We start from the raw sequence: 20,773 nt of genomic DNA, 5'->3' as shown, positions 1-20,773 counted from the left end.
ATTACTGGAACCATGTCCTGTGGTCTGATGAGACCAAGATAAACTTATTTGGTTCAGATGGTGTCAAGCGTGTGTGGTGGCAACCAGGTGAGGAGTACAAAGACAAGTGTGTCTTGCCTACAGTCAAGCATGCTGGTGGGAGTGTCATGGTCTGGGGCTGCATGAGTGTTGCCGGCACTGGGGAGCTACAGTTCATTGAGGGAACCATGAATGCCAACATATACTGTGACATACTGAAGCAGAGCATGATCCCCTCCCTTTGGAGACTGGGCCGCAGGGCAGTATTCCAACATGGTAACGACCCCAAACACACCTCCAAGACGACCACTGCCTTGCTAAAGAAGCTGAGGGTAAAGGTGATAGACTGGCCATGCATGTCTCCAGACCTAAACCCTATTGAGCATCTGTGGGGCATCCTCAAACAGAAGGTGGAGGAGCGCAAGGTCTCTAACATCCACCAGCTCCGTGATGTTGTCATGGAGGAATGGAAGAGGACTCCAGTGGCAACCTGTGAAGCTCTGGTGAACTCCATGCCCAAGAGGGTTAAGGCAGTGCTGGAAAATAATGGTGGCCACACAAAATATTGACACTTTGGGCCCAATTTGGACATTTTCACTTAGGGGTGTACTCACTTTTGTGGCCAGCGGTTTAGACATTAATGGCTGTGTGTTGAGTTATTTTGAGGGGACAGCAAATTTACACTGTTATACAAGCTGTACACTCACTACTTTACATTGTAGCAAAGTGCCATTTCTTCAGTGTTGTCACATGAAAAGATATAATAAAATATTTACAAAAATGTGAGGGGTGTACTCCTGTGAGATACGGTACTTTTTTCAGGATTATTTGATAGATTGAAAGTTCAAAAAACAGCATTTTCTTTTCAAATACTAATCTTTTGTTTCATAAATGTCTGTACTGTCTTTTTTTCCTTTACTGTCATTTTTGATCAGTTTAATACATCCATGTGGAATACATTTATATTTATATATTTATAAATATTGATATTTAAAACCCTCATTATTTTCACATTTATTATTTGCATTTATTTTTTGCATATTGATTTTGTGGTTTTGTCTTATATAGGTGTGGAGGGGAAGTATCTGTTCAGAGAAGAGAGCAGGGATTTGGATTGGCCGTCCAGGAGCCGTGGATCCAGCATGCAACTGTGCAAGACAACATTCTTTTTGGCAGGGACTTTGACAGCATGTTCTATCAAGCTGTGATTGAGGCCTGTGCTCTTGCTGATGACCTAAATGTGGGCGTATATCTAGCTAACTTTATTTTGCATGCAGTTTTTCCCCATGAATTGTTTGATTGAAATCTATGGAAAGTTGTAACTGACACTGAGCTGTGCTGTTTTGTTCAGATCTTGCCTGGTGGTGATCAGACAGAGGTGGGAGAGAACGGTGTGACTCTGAGCGGAGGACAGAAAAGCCGCCTCGCTTTGGCCCGGGCTGTTTATATGGTGCAAGGTTTTTTTGTTTTTTTTTTAATGTCAGATAAGATGTTTGTTTGATGCTCTAAAAGGCTCAAATAGAAAGTTTATACAGATTTGGGCAGAAATATGTGTGTATTTATAGTGCATTGCATATTTCAGGATAAAGAAATCTATTTGCTAGATGATCCTTTAGCAGCCGTGGATGCTGATGTTGCCCACCATCTCATGGAGAAGTGCATCTTGGGAATTCTCAAAAACAAGACAAGAATTCTTTGTACTCATCGGATAGAGTTTGTGGATAAGGCAGATGTGGTGGTGCTGATGGACAATGGGATGATTGTAAAAACAGGTACCAACAGTCACCAGGCATGCCCTCTTGGCTGTTTACTATGTCAAAAATCAGGAACTTTGTGAGTTTATTTATGCATTGACTAATGTATTTACTAATAAAACTGTCTGCTTTGTCTGTTTTTGTGGTTAAGGGACACCAAATGAAGTCCTTTCTCTGGTAAAAGCCCCTAAAGACAGCAAGAACGACAGCAATGCTAAGGAGAAAGGTACTGATGCTTTTTAAATGAGTGAGTGAACCATTTCCATTTTTTGTTAGTGCACTTCAACTGTGATTACGCAAACAAACCTTCTTTCCCAGATGCTATAGGCAGAGAGGAAGAGGAGGCTAATGAGCCAGAGCTAGAATCAGAGCTAAAGATGTTTGGGGAGGAGCAGAAGCAAATGGGCAAGCTGTCCTGGGCTGTGTACTGCTCCTATTGGAGAGCAGTGGGTGGATGCATGGCTGTAGCTGTTCTGCTCTCCCTTTTGCTAATGCAAGGTACTAACAACTGTATCAATATGAGCTGTATGTATTATAAAAGTATCACTGTAAGACTACTGTACAGTCAAAAATTTGATGTTGCTTTATACAGCCACCAAAAATGTGTCCGACTGGTGGCTCTCTCACTGGATTTCGCATATGAAGGACAATACGACTAAGCTGGTGTCACTGTCAGCTGATCCACTCTTAACTCTGACTTTCCTCTCTTCTGAGAGACTTATGTGAGTTAGACATTTCATTAAATATTTTTTTTTTCTATTATTTAAACTACCATTCAAAAGTTTGGGGCCAGTAAGATTTTTAATGTTTTTGAAAAAAGTCTCTTCTGCTCACCAAGGCTACATTTATTTAATCAAAAATACAGTAAAACAGTAATATTGTGAAATAATATTATAATTTAAAATAATTGTATTCTATTTGAATTTACTTTAAAATTTAATTTATTGCTGTGATGCAAAGCTGAATTTTCATCATGATCCTTCAGAAATCATTCCAATATGCTGATTTGGTTCTAAAAACATTTCTTATAATTGTCAATGTTGAAAACAGGTGTGCTGGTTAATATTTTGTGGAAACTGTGACACATTTTTTTTTTCTGGATTCTTTGATGAATAGAAAGTTCAAAAGAACAGCATTTATTTAAAACAAGTGTTAATTTATTTAAAAAAAATATTACAGACTATAAAGTATGAACAATAAAGTAAAGTGTAATAATGACTTAACCTTTTAAAAAGGCAGAACATTGTATAATTACATATTTTCCAATGCAATAGGACTTGTACTTATATTAAAATTTCATGATTTTTCCCCCAAATATTGTTTTATTTGACAATTTGCATCTGACATGAAAATAACATGTAAAATATAGGAATGTTTACTTGGAGTCTGGCTATCTCATTTAAATTAATGTCAAAAATCTTATTTTATTCTTATAATGTTCTCTTTTAGGTAGATAATTTACAGAAGTTTTGTTTCTGTTATGTGTCACAGTTGGAACTTATTTAACTTGTCTTGACTGAATTATCTCTGTTTACTCTAACTATCAGATTTCATGCACCTGACAGAGGTTCAGAGGCTTCTGGAAATATGAGCTCTGAGCTGAAGTTTTACATGACTGTGTATGGATCTCTGGCGGCAGCGAACACTGTATTTACAGCTGCCCGTGCGTTTCTCTTTGCCTATGGAGCAATCTGTGCTGCTACTGTCGTTCATAAGAGACTTCTGTCTAGTGTGCTTAAGGTAAAGATGTCTCTGCATCTCTGATTGTGAGCTATTACTAAGCCCAGTTGATTAAAAGTAATTGTGTGTTTGTTTGCAGATGTCACTTGGTTTAATATTTTGTACCTAAATACAATTTAAATATATAATCTAAAAAAATTTAATATAATAATAATAATTATAATAATATTTAAGTCATTGTAATTATTATAATATAATAATGTATAATGTTTTTTTTTTTTTTTAAATGTGTATATTTACATTATTCATATGCTTCTCCCATTCTAGGCCACTATGACGTTTTTTGACACTACACCCTTGGGTCGTATCCTGAATCGATTTTCCTCAGATATTTATAGTGTGGATGACTCTCTCCCCTTTGTCTTAAACATCCTCCTGGCAAATGTGTTTGGGCTGCTTGGGATGCTTGTTGTCATGACCTATGGGCTGCCTTGGGTGCTACTTCCTTTGGTTCCTCTGGGGGTTCTCTACTACCAAACTCAATGTTTTTATCGTCACTCGTCCCGTGAACTGAAACGCCTGTGTAGCCTCACTCTCTCTCCAGTTTATTCACACTTCTCAGAAACCCTCAGCGGCCTTTCCACAGTGCGGGCCAGTGGACACACTACCAGGTATGAAAACTAGCTGTACTTTTTTCTCAAATCATTTAAATTACCTTGAGAGTTTGGTTTAAAGGGAAATTTCTGGGAAATTAAAAAAAATTTCATTTTGCATAAAGAAAATAGCTCTTTTTCTGACCATTAATTATTATTATTTTTTTTATTTTATTTTAATTTATTTATTTATTTATTTATTTTGCATTGACATTTTCATGACTAAACTGAAATCAGTACAGCAAATGATACCATTTTACATTTAAATAATGTGTTGTTTTATATATATATATAATTTTTTTTGTGTGCGTGTGTGTGTGTGTTCACTCGTGTATTACAGTCATTTCTTCTGTATTTTTTTTTCATTTGACTTTGAGGTGAAATATGACCTGGACATTTTACTGACAGGGAGATTCACCCTTACAACAAATATTTTTCATTTATTGTCTTTTAATAAATATATACTGAAACAAACAAACATTGTTCAGAGTTATGAGTTCTTTCAATACTAATTACTGATTAAATGATCTACCTGATGAGATGAACATTGAATACAACCTCAGATTTGTTAATTGCCTAACAGTGATTGTAATCCTGAATAAAACTGTATTTTTATGTGTTTGAGAGCAGATTTGAGGAGGAGAATGAGAGGCGTCTAGAACAGAATCAGCGATGTCTCTTCAACAGTAATGCTGCCATGCAGTGGCTGGACATTCGGCTCCAGATGATTGGTGTTACCGTAGTAACTGGCATTGGCGTGATCGCTGTGATCCAGCATCAGCTCAAATCCATCGATCCAGGTTAACCTCTTTATGAGATAAGAGTATAAACTGACATTTTAGACATTTTACCAGAGTGAATTAAAACGGCTTTAGCTTCATGTCAGACTGCCATGGTCAACAGAGCATTCATAACATTCTCTAATGGGAAACATGTGCTACCTTTACAAACAAAAATAAGTTTACAAAATAGATCTGTTCCTGAAGATTGGCAGTTAAGTAATTGTTATTTCTTTACTATCTTTCAAAACAACATCAAATCTGAAATCATCTGAAAAGCCATGTCTATTACTGGCTTGTGCAGCAGACACAGACAGATTGACATGTACTTCAATGGTCTCTAATGGGACATTTAGGAAACTCCGCTCAACTTATACTCTCAACTGCACTATTGTCCAATTTCATAAGATCATTGTACGGTTTAACCATAAGGCATTTAAAATGGTTTTAAGAAATTGAACTCTTGACTCTTCTCTGTTCTGTCAGGTCTGGTAGGTCTGTCTCTGTCCTATGCACTATCCATCACCAACCTGCTGTCAGGACTGATTTTCAGCTTTGCGCAGACCGAGATGCAGTTGGTGACCATTGAACGTACCGAAGAGTATTCCACCAACATCCCGCAGGAGCCTCAACAAGCCAGCATTGAGGTTAGAGGAGTGATCTTTAGCCCAAAAACTGAATCGGGACCAGCTGTGATTTGTGATATTTTTTGTGATATTCACCCTTTTTGTTTCAAACCTTTTTGTTTGATTAGTATTAGTCTAACCTTTCAATAAATATACTGAGAAAAAAAAAAAAAATATATATATATATATATATAAGGGCTGCCCCCGACTAAAGATTTTTCTAGTTGACTATTAGTTGTTCAACTAATCGCACGTTTATATTACTTTAATGACTTAAATATACTGAGGAGAATACTAAACCATAATGAGCTTTTAATATATATAGCCGTAATATAGCCTATTCCGGCTCAAGCTCACGCATAAAGCTTGCCACAAAGCACCAGCAAAAGTAATGATTATGAATGTGTCTGGAAAAAAATAGCAAGGACACAATTTTATTATTTATTAATATTGTCGGCTGGAAAGATGAAGTTGACAATGCTGCCTCACCATCTCCGCGCCTAGAGAGAAATGAACATTTCATATGGATTACATAAGCAGAGAGTATTTATTTATTTGAATTGGTTCTTTAAAAGTAGACATTTCAAGCTTTCTATAGATATGTTTCTCATGTCTGTGAGGCAAGTAGCCTATACGCTGAGTTTCATTGGTTCATTTTAGTGACGCGCTCCAGTTCAGGGAGACCGAGATGGCAGAAAGTGCATCCTTCTTTGTTTTCTTTATTTTACAAAGGCACATTCTTGATGTTGTGAATTTACACAAATAAAATTAGACCCAGTTTCGAATGATATATTACTCTTATCTGTATGACAAAAAATGATGGAGTATTTTAAGTTATTTCCACTGTTATCATAAAAAATGCCATTTTTTTTTTCTGCGATTAACCGATTAATACAATTTTGGTCGACTAAGCCTCTTCTAGTCAAGTATTAGGGGGCAGCCATAATGTATGATCTATTTTTTTAATAATATGCAATATATATAATATGCAGTCAAACCAAAACTTATTCAGACACTAGATATAATTTTTTATATTTTTTTTACTAGTGGGTACAGGACACTATAGTTCATTTATGTAAGTGAGGATAGCAAAATAAAGTAAACTGTGACATATTATACCCAAAAATTCTTCATGCAGTGGACTACCAGTAAAATTGATAAAAATTTGGGACCAAAAATTATTCAGACACTTTGACCTGACCATGTTTTGCTTAAGTGTTATCTGACACAATTAAGATTAATTTTTCTGACACAGTTTAACTCTGAGATCTTGTCATATTTTATTACCATTTTTTAAACTATATTGAATAAACTGTAATAATGAATGAAATGTTCAAGGTGTCTGAATAAATTTTGGTTTGACTGTATATATAATGTATATCAAGAAGTTTTTGTACTCCTATCACAACCCCCTGGTTGGGAGACCCTATATAAAACATTGAAAAATGTCCTTAAATTGTAAAGCACAACCTTAGCCTGAAACTATACTATCTGCAGGTTCTAGACTCGTGGCCTGAAAAGGGCAGAGTTGAGTTTGTGGGTGCAGTGTTGGTGTACCGGCCAGGTTTGCCCAACGCTCTTGATGGGGTCAGCTTGGAAGTATTACCAGGTGAGAGGGTTGGCATAGTGGGGCGTACAGGCTCAGGGAAATCCTCGTTGTTCCTTGCCCTATTCCGTATGGTGGAACTAAACCAGGGTCAAATACTGTTGGATGGAGTTGACATCAGCTCGGTCAGGCTTAGTAACTTACGGTAAGTGTTACAGTCACTGTTTGTTTGACACCAGTGTACATTTCACAAATATTTGCAAGAAAAGAATTTCACATAGTCAAAAAATTTGTTTATTTGATAAATGATCTAGAAATAGTCTAGAAATGTACTTCACAAGTCTGTCTTAAGTCTTGTCTTTGTTTTATTTTTTTCAAAATCCTTAAACATATTCCAGAAAAAAGTTCCAGATTTAAAGTAGATTTTGAAACTCAGATTTTCAGTGTTTGTTCAAGGAAGTCTCAGTGCGGTCTCAGACTTTAAGTCTGCATTCAAGCAAGTATTTGTTTTGTTTGTTTCGCCCTATATAGATCAAAGCTGGCCATCATCCCTCAGGATCCCTTCCTCTTCTCTAGCTCAGTGCGAGAGAACCTTGATCCCCATGGCCATCATCCAGACTTCCGGTTGCTAGATGTTCTTGAGCAGTGCCACCTGGGAGATGTAGTACAGAGGATAGGTGAGAGTTGATCACCTTTGATTGCTGTGTTCAGCTTGTTCAATTCAAATCCATCTTCTCTGAAAGGATTTATCTATGGCATGAGAAAATGCTTTCAGTTTTTATACTGATTGAATTTTTATTTATTTTTGCTATGTCTGTCTATCCCATTACAGGTGGCCTGGATTCAGAGGTTGGAGAGAGGGGAAAGTCTCTGTCTGTGGGCCAAAGGCAGCTGCTGTGTCTTGCTCGTGCTCTGCTCACAGAAGCTAATGTATAAAACTAATGTATTAAGAAATTCACACAAAATGTTTATTCCCTCTTATCTTAACTGTGTGCTGTATTGTTCATTTATGGTCCAATAGATTTTATGCATTGATGAGGCCACAGCAAGTGTCGACCAGAAGACTGACATGCTTCTACAAAAAACTATCAGAGAAAAATTCAAGGATAAAACAGTTCTTACCATCGCCCACAGGTCACAAACTGCTTTTACACTTACATATGATTTATACTTAAGTGTTTGAATTTATTTTAACTTGATTTAAACTTGATACTGTTGTTTTATTGAATAAAAAAGAAGGGAATCCCTTTATTCAATGTTTCTTTAGTGATGCGGAACTGATTTTCAGTTAAAAAAATTGTAAACGCAGTCACACCCAAGCGTATAGCTTTGTGAGCCATTAATTAAATGAAACTAACAACAAAGATTGTCATGTTCACATTGTAAAAGTATATTTAACTCTTTTATGATAGTTAATACCATCAAGTTACCAGAATTGTCTCTGTTAACCTTTGTACTGAACAGCCACATTTATAACATACATTTATATTTAACAAGCATAGCAGACATTTTTAGGTAATGTCAACATACTAGTTAGTGCATGATTAAGTTTAAGTGAAGCTGCCACAGAAAATGATGAGTTCATCATTGCTTTAAGAAGTTGTTAAAGTCAGATTGAAGTTAATTTAGTTTTTAGGGTGTCTTGGTGGCTGATTGATAGCACTCAAAGAAACAAAACCTAGTGGAGACCCTTTTTTTTTTTTTTTACCTTTTTTTTTTTATCTACTTTTTGTATTAACATGTTTATTTGTCAAGAACATTTCTATTGCCATACAACCCAACCTAGTCTTTCTTATCCCACAGACTGAATACAATCATGGACTCTGACAGAGTACTGGTGATGCATGCTGGGAAGGTGGTGGAGTTTGACAGCCCTGCTGCTTTGTGCCAAAGAGAGGACTCTGTTTTTCAGAAACTCTCACGTGGAGGGGAAGAACAAGTTTAAAATACTGTATTTTCAGAAAAGAATGTTGTTGGAGTCTGATGAATGGCTATCGCATATGTGCAAATACCTGCAGTTTATTATCATGTTTTGCCATGTAGAACAATGTAAAACTCAGGGAAAATGGTTTGTTTTATAAATGGTCACATTTGTAAGGATGAAAATGTAAGTCTGTCTTAGAAGTAAATGTTTGGTGTTTTTTTTAAGTTATTTGTCTGTTTCAGGTTTTTATATATATATATATATATATATATATATATATATATATATATATATAATCTTTAATTCATTGGTTTTCAAGAGGATCTGCTTAAAGTAATTTTTTCCCTCTTTGAACAGGTAAAAAAAAAAATATTTTTTCCATTCTTGCAAACTTAGGTGTGAGAGTCTCACTGCGTTCTAATATTCAGTTCTGTGGTTTGAACACATTATCTCTTCTGAGAATTCACAATGCATAATTGGTTTCATTAAAGGTGTGAACGTTCGTAATAAGCCATCTCCACCCAGATAACATGAGTGAGATTGACTACACCTTGTACAGTTTCCCAACTCATGAGTCATATGGGAGTACATGTGTGCATAGTTAAAACTTTAACCCATTCCTTTTGATTTCCTCCCGTCAGTCTAGAATTAGGGAGAGGTTTGTTATTGTTATGTCACCCTGCCTCCAATACAGAACAGTCAGTGATGCTGAAGCTTTACAAGGTATGTGTTTGGCCAGATCTGTGAGCTTGAGGTTAAACCAGTTTTTCCACTCTTGAAGTGTATTACTTTCTGCAATGAGAATTCCATAAACAGTAGGAAGAGAACAGAGGTAAACACGGTCTCATCCTGTGGAAACTGTCTTCAGCATAGCACATTATCACTGCTGATACCGAACAAGGATTTAAAAGCTCATGGGATACAAGGTAAGGCTTTTCTTTGCTGTTAAAGTTTGCAGCGGTAATTTTGACCTTATTATTTTGTGTAAAAAGTCTGTATAGTACTGAAAGTAAAGTTTGAATGTGCATCTGTTTCTGTTATGAATGACTGACTATGCAGCGCTTGCACATGTTATGCTGATTTAATCATGTTTTTACTGTAGTTTATGAATGGTGAAATGTATTCATATTACAAATTGCATTTAAGTTGTATATTAAAATAAGTATTGCACAGGGATGGTTACAAGGCACAGTTATTTAAAGTTGTGACTGAGTAAAAAAATACTTTAACATTATTTCCTTGCTTTATCAACAAACTCCTACTGACTAGTACTGCATATTGAAAATAATGCTTCTGAAGCACATTTTTCAGATCCTGTACTTTTAATTTGTGATTACTGTAAATATAAAAGAAATGTTTTGTGCATATTAAATAGATCATATACTGTAGATTGTAGTTAGTAATTGGATTTTTTTTAGAGCCTGTTTCATTGAATTGAGACAATTAAATTATAGTTGAACAGGCTATCAAAATATGTGTCTTTGCAGATGATCATGGGAGCACCTGGTACCTCTGCGATTACGCATGTTTAAAACAGAGGGTGTGGTTAATAAGGTGAGGCCTGTTCACATTTTCCTTTGTCTGGCCTAACCTGTTCCTAATGCCCTCTTGTTACACTATCCCTGAACAATTCCTTGAATACCTCAGAGTTTCGTCTATCAGTTTATTTGCCAGTTGGATTAATGCAGACAATTTTATTAAACATTAGTCTTTCAGGATTAATTGTGCACCAAAATAAAAGTCCTTGTGTCAGTTGGTAAACTGTAATGTAAATTTAAATTAAGTTTGTATTGTTTGCTCAGTCTTGTTCTATTTTGAGGGGTGTGCTTCTTTTCATTTACTGATTGCCCCATATGTTCATAATTCATATGTTCTAGTCTGTCATTGCATTATGACCAGCCATTAACAATTACATGTGTGCCAAAAATAATTAGCACTGAAACTTGGGTGTCTTGTTGCTGCTGAATCATTTCTTTTGCATTAACAGGTTTGAGTTTTGGAGGCTTTTCTTCACTGTAAATATATACTTGTGAAATGGTATGTTATCGCTTTTTTTTTTATCCTATCCTTATCTAAACTATATTTTGTTTATGCATTTTGTGTGATCTATCAAATATATGTTTGAAATCTTGTCTAACTGTTATTAGGAATAAAAAAGTGAATTATTAATGAAAATGCTTGTAGTGTATTTGGCAGAGGTACATGTTTCATAACTCATGTTATTCTGGTTTTATGAAATTTTTTGGGGGGGAAATTCACCATGATAGTATATTGTAATTTGCAGGCTCTTCATCAAAGAAGCCTTTCTGACAGCCTGCTGCTTGAAGATGATAATGTCTCTGGAAAGAGATCGGAGTACACAGACCTGCACTTTCTTGAAGGTACAGATTTATGACTGTTTGATTATGATTTTGGTATATTTATTAAGCATCATTTTTTACAGAACACTTGTAATATGAATAAAATGGCTTTTGCCATGAACCTTGATATGGTGAAAATATAAGGATAAGTTTGATAATAGACTGCATTTCACATTACATTTGCATTTCAGATGATGAAATTGTGGGTGCCAGTGGTCAGTTTGATCTGAAGAGGAATAAACAAAAGAGAAATGAAGTGGACATTTTAAAGATGATTGATAATGACAAGAAGATGATGAAGCATGGTTTGAAATCCAGCAAGAGCTTGGAAAGTCTGGATGTCAAAGCTCCAAATGAGGTCTGTGCACATTGCATTCATTGTTTTGTAACCCTGAATCATAAACCCATAAACACATTGATTTGTTCTGATTATAATGTTTCAACAGGTGTGGAAAGATTCATATGACAAGCTCTTCGATACTAAAGTCAGGAAATTCATGAAAGGAAATAAAGCAGATAAGGAATACAGACCGGGGCCTGTGACAGCACAAACACTTGACCGCAAAAGCAAGATAAACGTTGCAGCTTTACTTGAGAATGCAGATCGGATGCGTCTCACTCCATATGAATCAGAACCTGATGAGAAAGCGGGGCCATTCAAGATCCATTATGATACCAATGATTCTACAGGTGAATACAACTCAGATATGTTACTACAAGGTTCTGACCTAAAGAGACCCAAAGCCAACATTGCAAGTGATGTTTCATCGCATCAGCCCAAAATTAACTTGACTGATGTTGGAAGTGAAATCAACCTACAGGGTCGAACATACACAAATCCAGACATAAATGTTGGTATTAGTACACCAGATTCAAATCTTACACTGCCAAATACCCAAGGAACTCCTGTGATGCACCTCACAAAAGGTCATTTTAAAGGCCCAAATGCAGTGCTTAATTCCTCTGATATGGATATGGATGTACCATCAATTCATGTCAAGAAGCCAAAATTTAAACTGCCAAAGTTTAACTTCTCTGGAAACAAGAAAACGGACATCAATTATGATGGAAATATGAAGGGGTCAAAAATATCGTTATCATCCCCTGAAGGAGCAGCAGGCCTTAATGGTTCTGGTATACAAATTGATGGACCAAAGGCTGATTTCAGTGGTCTGAAAACAAACCTTCCAGACATAGACATGCCATCTGGAAAACTGAAAACACCCACTTTCAGCATGCCGGATTTTGATCTGTCAGGACCCAAAATGAAGATGCCTGACTATGATCTGAAGACCCCTGAAATGGATCTGTCAGCTCCAAAGTTTAAGGCAGACTTTGATTCACCAGACATCAACATCAGAGGTCATAAGCCAGATATCACAGCCCCAGACATGGATTTTGATATTACTAAAGCCACATTTAAAGGACCAAATTTCAAGAAACCCAATCTTGACATGAATGCACCTGACCTTGACATAAATGCCCCTTCAGGTAAACTGAAGCTGCCAAAATTTGGCATCTCTGGAAGCAAGGCAGAAGGACCTGATCTTAAAATCAAATCTCCAGACCTGAACCTCAAAAGCCCTAAAATTAAGGGAGGAATAGATACCCAAGACATGGATCTGAATCTGCCTCAATCTGATTTGAAAGGCCCAAGCCTAGATATCAAATCACCTGATATTAATGGCCCTTCAGGTAAATTTAATATGCCAAAGCTAAAGATGCCCAGTTTTGGCCTGTCAGGTTTGAAAGGGCCCCATATGAATGTGGATGCTGACATTGATAAGCCTGATCTTAATCTGCAAGCATCAACTCCAACACTAAATGCAGGGATAAATGGTCCTGACATTGATATTCATGGACCTAATGCTGACCTCAAAGGTCCGAAAACAGACCTTACACTTCCTGACATGGACATGCCATCTGGAAAAATGAAAATGCCCACTTTCAAGATGCCTGATTTTGGTCTCTCAGGACCCAAAATAAAGACGCCTGACTATGATCTGAAGACCCCTGAAATGGATCTGTCAGCTCCAAAGATAAAGGCAGACTATGATTCCTCAGACATCAACATTAAAGGTCATAAGCCAGATATCACAGCACCTGACATGAATGTTAATTTCCCTAAAGGTAAAATTAAAGGACCAAATTTAAAGACACCCAATCTTGACATGAACACACATGACCTCGACATAAATGCCCCTTCAGGTAAACTGAAGCTGCCAAAATTTGGCATCTCTGGAAGCAAGCCAGAAGGACCTGATCTTAAAATCAAATCTCCAGACCTAAATCTCAAAAGCCCCAAAATTAAGGGAGGAATTGATACCCCAGACATGGATCTGACTCTGCCTCAGTCTAATTTGAAAGGCCCAAACCTAGATATCAAATCACCTGATATTGATGTTAATGGCCCATCAGGTAAATTTAATATGCCAAAGTTAAAGATGCCCAGTTTTGGCCTGTCAGGTTTAAAAGGGCCACATATGAATGTGGATGCTAACATTGGTCAGCCAGACCTCAATCTGAGTGCATCAACTCCCAAACTAAATGCAGGGATAAATGGTCCTGACATTGACATTCATGGACCTAATGCTGATCTCAAAAGTCCAAAAACAGGCCTTAAACTTCCTGACATGGACATAGCGTCTGGAAAAATGAAAACACCCACTTTCGAGATGCCTGATTTTGGTCTCTCAACACCCAAAATCAAGGCGCCAGACTATGATCTGAAGACTCCTGAAATGGATCTCTCAGCTCAAAAGTTTAAGGCAGACTTTGATTCCCCTGACTTCAACATTAAAGGCCATAAGCCAGATATCACAGCACCTGATATGAATGTTGAATTCCCTAAAGGTAAAATTAAAGGACCAAATTTCAAGAAACCCAATCTTGACATGAATGCACCTGACCTCAACATAAATGCCCCTTCAGGTAAACTGAAGTTTCCAAAATTTGGCTTCTCAAGTAGCAAGCCAAAGGGACCAGATCTTAAAATCAAATCTCCAGACCTAAATCTCACAAGTCCCAAAATTAAGGGAGGAATCGATACTCCAGACATGGATCTGACTCTGCCTCAAACTGATTTTAAAGGCCCAAACCTAGATGTCAAATCACCTGATATTGATGTTAATGGCCCATCAGGTAAATTTAATATGCCAAAGTTAAAGATGCCCAGTTTTGGCCTGTCAGGTTTAAAAGGGCCCCATATGAATGTGGATGCTGACATTGATAAGCCTGACCTTAGTCTGAAAGCATCAACTCCCACACTAAATGCAGGGATAAATGGTCCTGACATTGACATTCATGGACCTAATGCTGATCTGAAAAGTCCAAAAACAGTCCTTAAACTTCCTGACATGGACTTACCATCTGGAAAAATGAAAATGCCCACTTTCGAGATGCCTGATTTTGGTCTCTCAACACCCAAAATCAAGACGCCTGACTATGATCTGAAGACCCCTGAAATGGATCTGTCAGCTCCAAAGTTTAAGGCAGACTTTGATTCCCCTGATTTCAACATTAAAGGCCATAAGCCAGATATCACAGCACCTGATATGAATGTTGATTTCCCTAAAGGTAAAATTAAAGGACCAAATTTCAAGAAACCCAATCTTGACATGAATGCACCTGACCTCAACATAAATGCCCCTTCAGGCAAACTGAAGTTTCCAAAATTTGGCTTCTCAAGTAACAAGCCAAAGGGAACAGATCTTAAGATCAAGTCTCCAGACCTGAATCTCACAAGTCCCAAAATTAAGGGAGGAATCGATACACCAGACATGGATCTGACTCTGCCTCAAACTGATTTTAAAGGCCCAAACCTAGATATCAAATCACCTGATATTGATGTTAATGGCCCTTCAGGAAAATTTAATAAGCCAAAGCTAAAGATGCCCAGTTTTGGCCTGTCAGGTTTGAAAGGGCCACACATGAATGTGGATGCTGACATTGATCAGCCTGACCTTAATCTGAGTGCATCAACTCCCAAACTAAAAGCAGGAATAAATAGTCCTGATATTGATGTACATGGACCTAATGTAGATCTCAGAGGTCCAAATACAGATCTTACACTTCCAGACATTGACAAGCCTTCTGGAAAAATGAAAATGCCCACTTTAAAGATGCCTAAGTTTGGTATATCAGGACCAAAAATAAAGACGCCAGACTATGATTTGAAGACCCCTGAAATGGATTTGTCAGCTCCAAAGTTTAAGGCAGACTTTGATTCCCCAGATATCAACATTGGTGGTCATAAGCCAGATATCACAGCACCTGATATGAATGTTGATTTCCCTAAAGGTAAAATTAAAGGACCAAATTTCAAGAAACCCAATCTTGACATGAATGCACCTGACCTCAACATAAATGCCCCTTCAGGCAAACTGAAGTTTCCAAAATTTGGCTTCTCAAGTAGCAAGCCGAAAGGACCAGATCTTAAAATCAAATCTCCAGACCTGAATCTCAAAAGCCCCAAAATTAAGGGAGGAATCAATACCCCAGACATGGATCTGACTCTGCCTCAAACTGATTTAAATGGTCCAAACCTTGATATCCAATCACCTGATATTGATGTCAAAGGCCCTTCAGGTAAATTGCACATGCCAAAGATGCCCAGTTTTGGCCTGTCAGGTTTGAAAGGGCCACACATGAATGTGGATGCTGATATTGATCAGCCTGACCTTAATCTGAGTGCATCAACTCCCAAACTAAAAGCAGGAATAAATGGTCCTGATATTGATGTACATGGACCTAATGTAGATCTCAGAGGTCCAAATACAGATCTTACACTTCCAGACATTAACAAGCCTTCGGGAAAAATGAAAATGCCCACTTTAAAGATGCCCAAGTTTGGTGTATCAGGACCAAAAATAAAGACACCAGACTATGATTTGAAGACCCCTGAAATGGATTTGTCAACGCCAAAGTTTAAGGCAGACTTTGATTCCCCAGATATCAACATTGGTGGTCATAAGCCAGATATCACAGCACCTGATATGAATGTTGATTTCCCTAAAGGTAAAATTAAAGGACCAAATTTCAAGAAACCCAATCTTGACATGAATGCACCTGATCTCAAAATAAATTCCCCTTCAGGTAAACTGAAGTTTCCAAAATTTGGCTTCTCAAGTAGCAAGCCGAAAGGACCAGATCTTAAAATCAAATCTCCAGACCTGAATCTCAAAAGCCCCAAAATTAAGGGAGGATTCGATACCCCAGACATGGATCTGACTCTGCCTCAAACTGATTTAAATAGTCCAAACCTTGATATCCAGTCACCTGATATTGATGTCAAAGGCCCTTCAGGTAAATTCCACATGCCAAAGATGCCCAGTTTTGGCCTGTCAGGTTTGAAAGGGCCACACATGAATGTGGATGCTGACATTGATCAGCCTGACCTTAATCTAAATGCATCAACTCCCAAACTAAACGCAGGAATAAATGGTCCTGATATTGATGTACATGGACCTAATGTAGATCTCAGAGGTCCAAATACAGATTTTACACTTCCGGACGTTGACAAGCCTTCTGGAAAAATGAAAATGCCCACTTTAAAGATGCCTAAGTTTGGTGTATCAGGACCAAAAATAAAGACGCCAGACTATGATTTGAAGACCCCTGAAATGGATTTGTCAACTCCAAAGTTTAAGGCAGACTTTGATTCCCCAGACATCAACATTGGTGGTCATAAGCCAGATATCACAGCACCTGATATGAATGTTGATTTCCCTAAAGGTAAAATTAAAGGACCAAATTTCAAGAAACCCAATCTTGACATGAATGCACCTGACCTCAATATAAATGCCCCTTCAGGTAAACTGAAGTTTCCAAAATTTGGCTTCTCAAGTAGCAAGCCGAAAGGACCTGATCTTAAAATCAAATCTCCAGACCTGAATCTCAAAAGCCCCAAAATTAAGGGAGGAATCGATACCCCAGACATGGATCTGACTCTGCCTCAAACTGATTTAAATGGTCCGAACCTAGATGTCAAATCACCTGATATTGATGTTAATGGTCCTTCAGGTAAATTTAATATGCCAAAGCTAAAGATGCCTAGTTTTGGCCTGTCAGGTTTGAAAGGGCCACACATGAATGTGGATGCTGACATTGATCAGCCTGACCTTAATCTGAGTGCATCAACTCCCAAACTAAATGCAGGGATAGATGGTCCTGACATTGACATTCATGGACCTAATGCTGATCTCAAAGGTCCGAAAACAGACTTTACATTTCCTGACATGAACATGCCATCTGGAAAAATGAAGATGCCCACTTTAAAGATGCCCAAGTTTGGTGTCTCAGGACCAAACATAAAGACACCGGACTATGATCTGAAGACCCCTGAAATGGATCTGTCAGCTCCAAAGTTTAAGGCAGACTTTGATTCCCCTGACTTCAACATTAAAGGCCATAAGCCAGATATCACAGGCCCAGACATAAATGGTAAATTTAAAGGACCAAACTTGAAGACACCCAATCTTGACATGAATGCACCTGACCTCGACATCAGTGCCCCTTCAGGTAAACTGAAGCTTCCAAAAATTGGCTTCTCGGGTAGCAAACCAAAAGGGCCCAATTTTAATATCCAATCTCCAGACCTGAATCTTAAAAGCCCCAAAATTAAGGGAGGAATTGATACCCCAGACATGGATCTGACTCTGCCTCAAGCTGATTTAAAAGGCCCAAACCTAGGTCTCAAATCACCTGATATTGATGTTAATGGTCCTTCAGGTAAATTTAATATGCCAAAGCTAAAGATGCCCAGTGTTGGCCTGTCAGGTTTGAAAGGGCCACATATGAATATGGATGCTGACTTTGATCAGCCTGACCTTAATCTGAGTGCATCAACTCCCAAACTAAATGCAGGGTTAAATGGTCCTGATATTGATGTACATACACCTAAAGCTGATTTCAAGGGTCCAAACACCAACCTTTCATTTCCAGACATGAACATGCCATCTGGAAAAATGAAAATGCCCACTTTCAAGATGCCTGATGTTGGTTTCTCAGGACCCAAAATCAAGACACCAGACTATGATCTGGAGACCTCTAAAATGGATCTGTCAGCTCCAAAGTTTAAGGCAGACTATGATTCGCCAGATATTACAGCCCCAGACATGAATGTTGATTTCCCTAAGGGTAAAATGAATAGACCAAATTTCAAGAAACCCAATCTTGATTTGAACACTCCAGACTTTGACATTGATGCACCTTCAGGTAAACTGAAGCTGCCAAAGGTGGGCCTCTCAGGCAGCAAGCTAGAAGGACCTGATCTTAAAATCAAATCTCCAAAGTTGAATCTCAAAAGCCCCAAAATGAAGGGAAGATTTGATACCCCAGACATGCCTCAGTCTGATTTGAAAGGCCCAAACCTTGATATCAAATCACCTGATATTGATGTTAATGGCCCTTCAGGAAGATTTAATATGCCACAGTTAAAGATGCCAAGTTTTGGCCTGTCAGGTTTGAAAGGGCCACATATGAATGTGGAGGCTGACATTGATCAGCCTGACCTTAATCTGAAGAAATCAGCTCCCATACTAAAGGGTGGGATTAATCATCCTGATATTGACATTTATGGACCTAACGCTGATCTTAAAGGTCCAAGAACAGATCTTACACTTCCAGACATGCACATGCCATCTGGGAAAATGAAGATACCTGATATTGGTTTCTCAGGACCCAAAATAAAGACACCTGACTATGATCTAAAGAGCCCTAAAATGGATCTCTCAGCGCCAAAGATTAAGACTGATTTTGATTCCCCAGACTTCAATATCAGTGGTCATAAGCCAGATATCACAGCCCCAGATATGAGTGTTAATTTCCCTAAAGGTAAAATTAAAGGACCAAATGTTAAGAAACCCAATCTTGATGTGAATGCACCAGACTTTGACATTGACGCTCCTCCTGGGAAACTGAAACTCTCAGGAAACATGCCAGAAGGACCAGATCTTAAATTCAGCTCTCCAAATATGAATCTCAAAACCCCCCGAATTAAAGGAGGAATTGATAGCCCTGACTTTCAAGGCCTGGGATCTGATGTTGATTTTGGTGCCTATACACAAATACATACTAACAATTTTGCCGTCCCAAGAGGTAAAATAAAGGCAGCCAAAACAAATGATCTTGATGCTATTAGAATACCGACTCATCAGAAATATGGTGCCTCAGAACTTAACATGCAGGACCCCTATTTTGACTTGAACAGGGACATGAAATTTTCAGGAAAAGCCCAGTGGCCTACAATGCAAAAACATCTCTCCGGCTCACCTGATATTACAATGGCTTTACCCACCTCAAAGACCAGAATCTCTGGTGTACATCCAACATCATCAGATGTTTACTACAGTGATATGTCTGGGGCACTCAGGTCAAGAGATCATAAAATAAAAGCAAGTAACTTTGATATGGATGACAACTGGAACAATATATCAGTGCCTAGACTTCAAGTTTCAAGAAGTAGAGAGAATTTGGCTTTGAGAAATTCAAATATGGGAATGAGTACCATGCAAAGATCACCCCATATGGGAGGTAATGCAGGTTATTATAAGAAAAAACATATGGTTCCTGGACGTCATTACACTACTGATGACATATGCTACACTTACAAAGGGATGCCTAGAAAAGATGGATGGGGAAATGGGCAAGCTGACTCTAGTCGCAGACAGACATTGAGACGTCTGCAAATACATGCAATGGATTTGGAGGTTCCAGAAAGCACATTGAAAGGGTCAAAATTCAACGTTCTTAAACTAATATAGTAGGATAAATAAAAGGAAAAGACATGAGAGACAAGAATGAGCTTGTCCTTGGTAATCATGTTTACAGAGCTGTTAGTGGGCTGGTTAGTGGGCCTGTTTGTATAAAACACTTCAAGTAGATACTGTAAGTGGGGTTGAGCAAACTTAACACTGATGAACAAACCTTATAGAGATGTTATTTTGGAATACATAAACTTGCCCTTATCATAGATCATTAGACTCCATAAAAAAACGTTCCAAGTATAGTTTCTAAATCTTTTTTTTTTTTTTTTTTATGTATAATGACAATATTATGTGGAGCTTGCCTGATTGAATATTGTATTTATATATTTTGTAAATAATGTAAAATGCTACAGTAATGTATAAATACAATGTGGATGAGTTATACATTGAGCAAAAAGGTTTTGTCTGGAAAATAGTGTGTCTGGTGAATGTCTTGTTTCTTGCCATCTTTTTTTAGATACTCATCTATCTCATGTTTTTAGCATTGTTATGCTCAGTGATATATTAAGGACTGGGGGGATTTGTTTTGAAGGATGTACATAAATAATTTGTGAAATATTCATTCTAACATTGTTGCTACATCTTCTGTTGATATACAAAAGTTGTTGTTTTTTTTATTATAGAATACTTCAGATGTTATGTGATTGAAATAAACAAAATATATACCA

The 20,773-nt window shown here is 37.6% G+C and overlaps 2 protein-coding genes across 7 annotated transcripts in view; both read left to right on the top strand.

Annotated features, from left to right (window-relative positions):
• The window catches only part of abcc10 (ATP-binding cassette, sub-family C (CFTR/MRP), member 10), an 18,270-nt gene extending 8,116 nt beyond the window's left edge, over window positions 1-10,154 (top strand). Inside the window, exons 9-23 of one of the 2 annotated variants that reach the window (XM_051911815.1) lie at window positions 1,087-1,258; window positions 1,370-1,468; window positions 1,601-1,790; window positions 1,924-1,998; window positions 2,091-2,270; window positions 2,365-2,494; window positions 3,320-3,512; window positions 3,780-4,123; window positions 4,736-4,905; window positions 5,371-5,531; window positions 7,008-7,261; window positions 7,588-7,733; window positions 7,889-7,986; window positions 8,078-8,190; window positions 8,860-10,154. In XM_051911815.1, coding sequence (XP_051767775.1) covers window positions 1,087-1,258; window positions 1,370-1,468; window positions 1,601-1,790; window positions 1,924-1,998; window positions 2,091-2,270; window positions 2,365-2,494; window positions 3,320-3,512; window positions 3,780-4,123; window positions 4,736-4,905; window positions 5,371-5,531; window positions 7,008-7,261; window positions 7,588-7,733; window positions 7,889-7,986; window positions 8,078-8,190; window positions 8,860-9,001 — 2,467 coding nt within the window. In that variant the 3' untranslated portion in view covers window positions 9,002-10,154. Of the gene's footprint in view, window positions 1-1,086; window positions 1,259-1,369; window positions 1,469-1,600; window positions 1,791-1,923; window positions 1,999-2,090; window positions 2,271-2,364; window positions 2,495-3,319; window positions 3,513-3,779; window positions 4,124-4,735; window positions 4,906-5,370; window positions 5,532-7,007; window positions 7,262-7,587; window positions 7,734-7,888; window positions 7,987-8,077; window positions 8,191-8,859 lie in introns of those variants that run through there. The other variant, XR_007932531.1, reaches the window with a different exon arrangement.
• On the top strand, window positions 9,014-20,773 carry si:ch211-69b7.6 (neuroblast differentiation-associated protein AHNAK). 5 transcript variants are annotated; one of them, XM_051911813.1, is made up of 7 exons: window positions 9,014-9,906; window positions 10,468-10,534; window positions 10,968-11,017; window positions 11,265-11,361; window positions 11,532-11,698; window positions 11,787-14,271; window positions 16,435-20,773. In XM_051911813.1, the coding sequence occupies exons 3-7, from the start codon at window positions 11,015-11,017 to the stop codon at window positions 20,100-20,102; spliced, it is 6,420 nt and encodes a 2,139-aa protein (XP_051767773.1). In that variant the 5' UTR covers window positions 9,014-9,906; window positions 10,468-10,534; window positions 10,968-11,014; the 3' UTR covers window positions 20,103-20,773. The 5 variants fall into 5 exon arrangements, with proteins under 5 accessions (XP_051767773.1, XP_051767772.1, XP_051767769.1 ...); XM_051911812.1 differs by having other exon boundaries at window positions 11,787-15,927; window positions 16,645-20,773; XM_051911809.1 differs by having other exon boundaries at window positions 11,787-20,773.

The sequence above is a fragment of the Ctenopharyngodon idella genome, chromosome 11 (assembly GCF_019924925.1).
Source record: "Ctenopharyngodon idella isolate HZGC_01 chromosome 11, HZGC01, whole genome shotgun sequence".
NCBI classification, from domain to species: Eukaryota; Metazoa; Chordata; class Actinopteri; order Cypriniformes; family Xenocyprididae; genus Ctenopharyngodon; species Ctenopharyngodon idella.
This window is presented reverse-complemented; position numbering and strand designations above follow the sequence as displayed.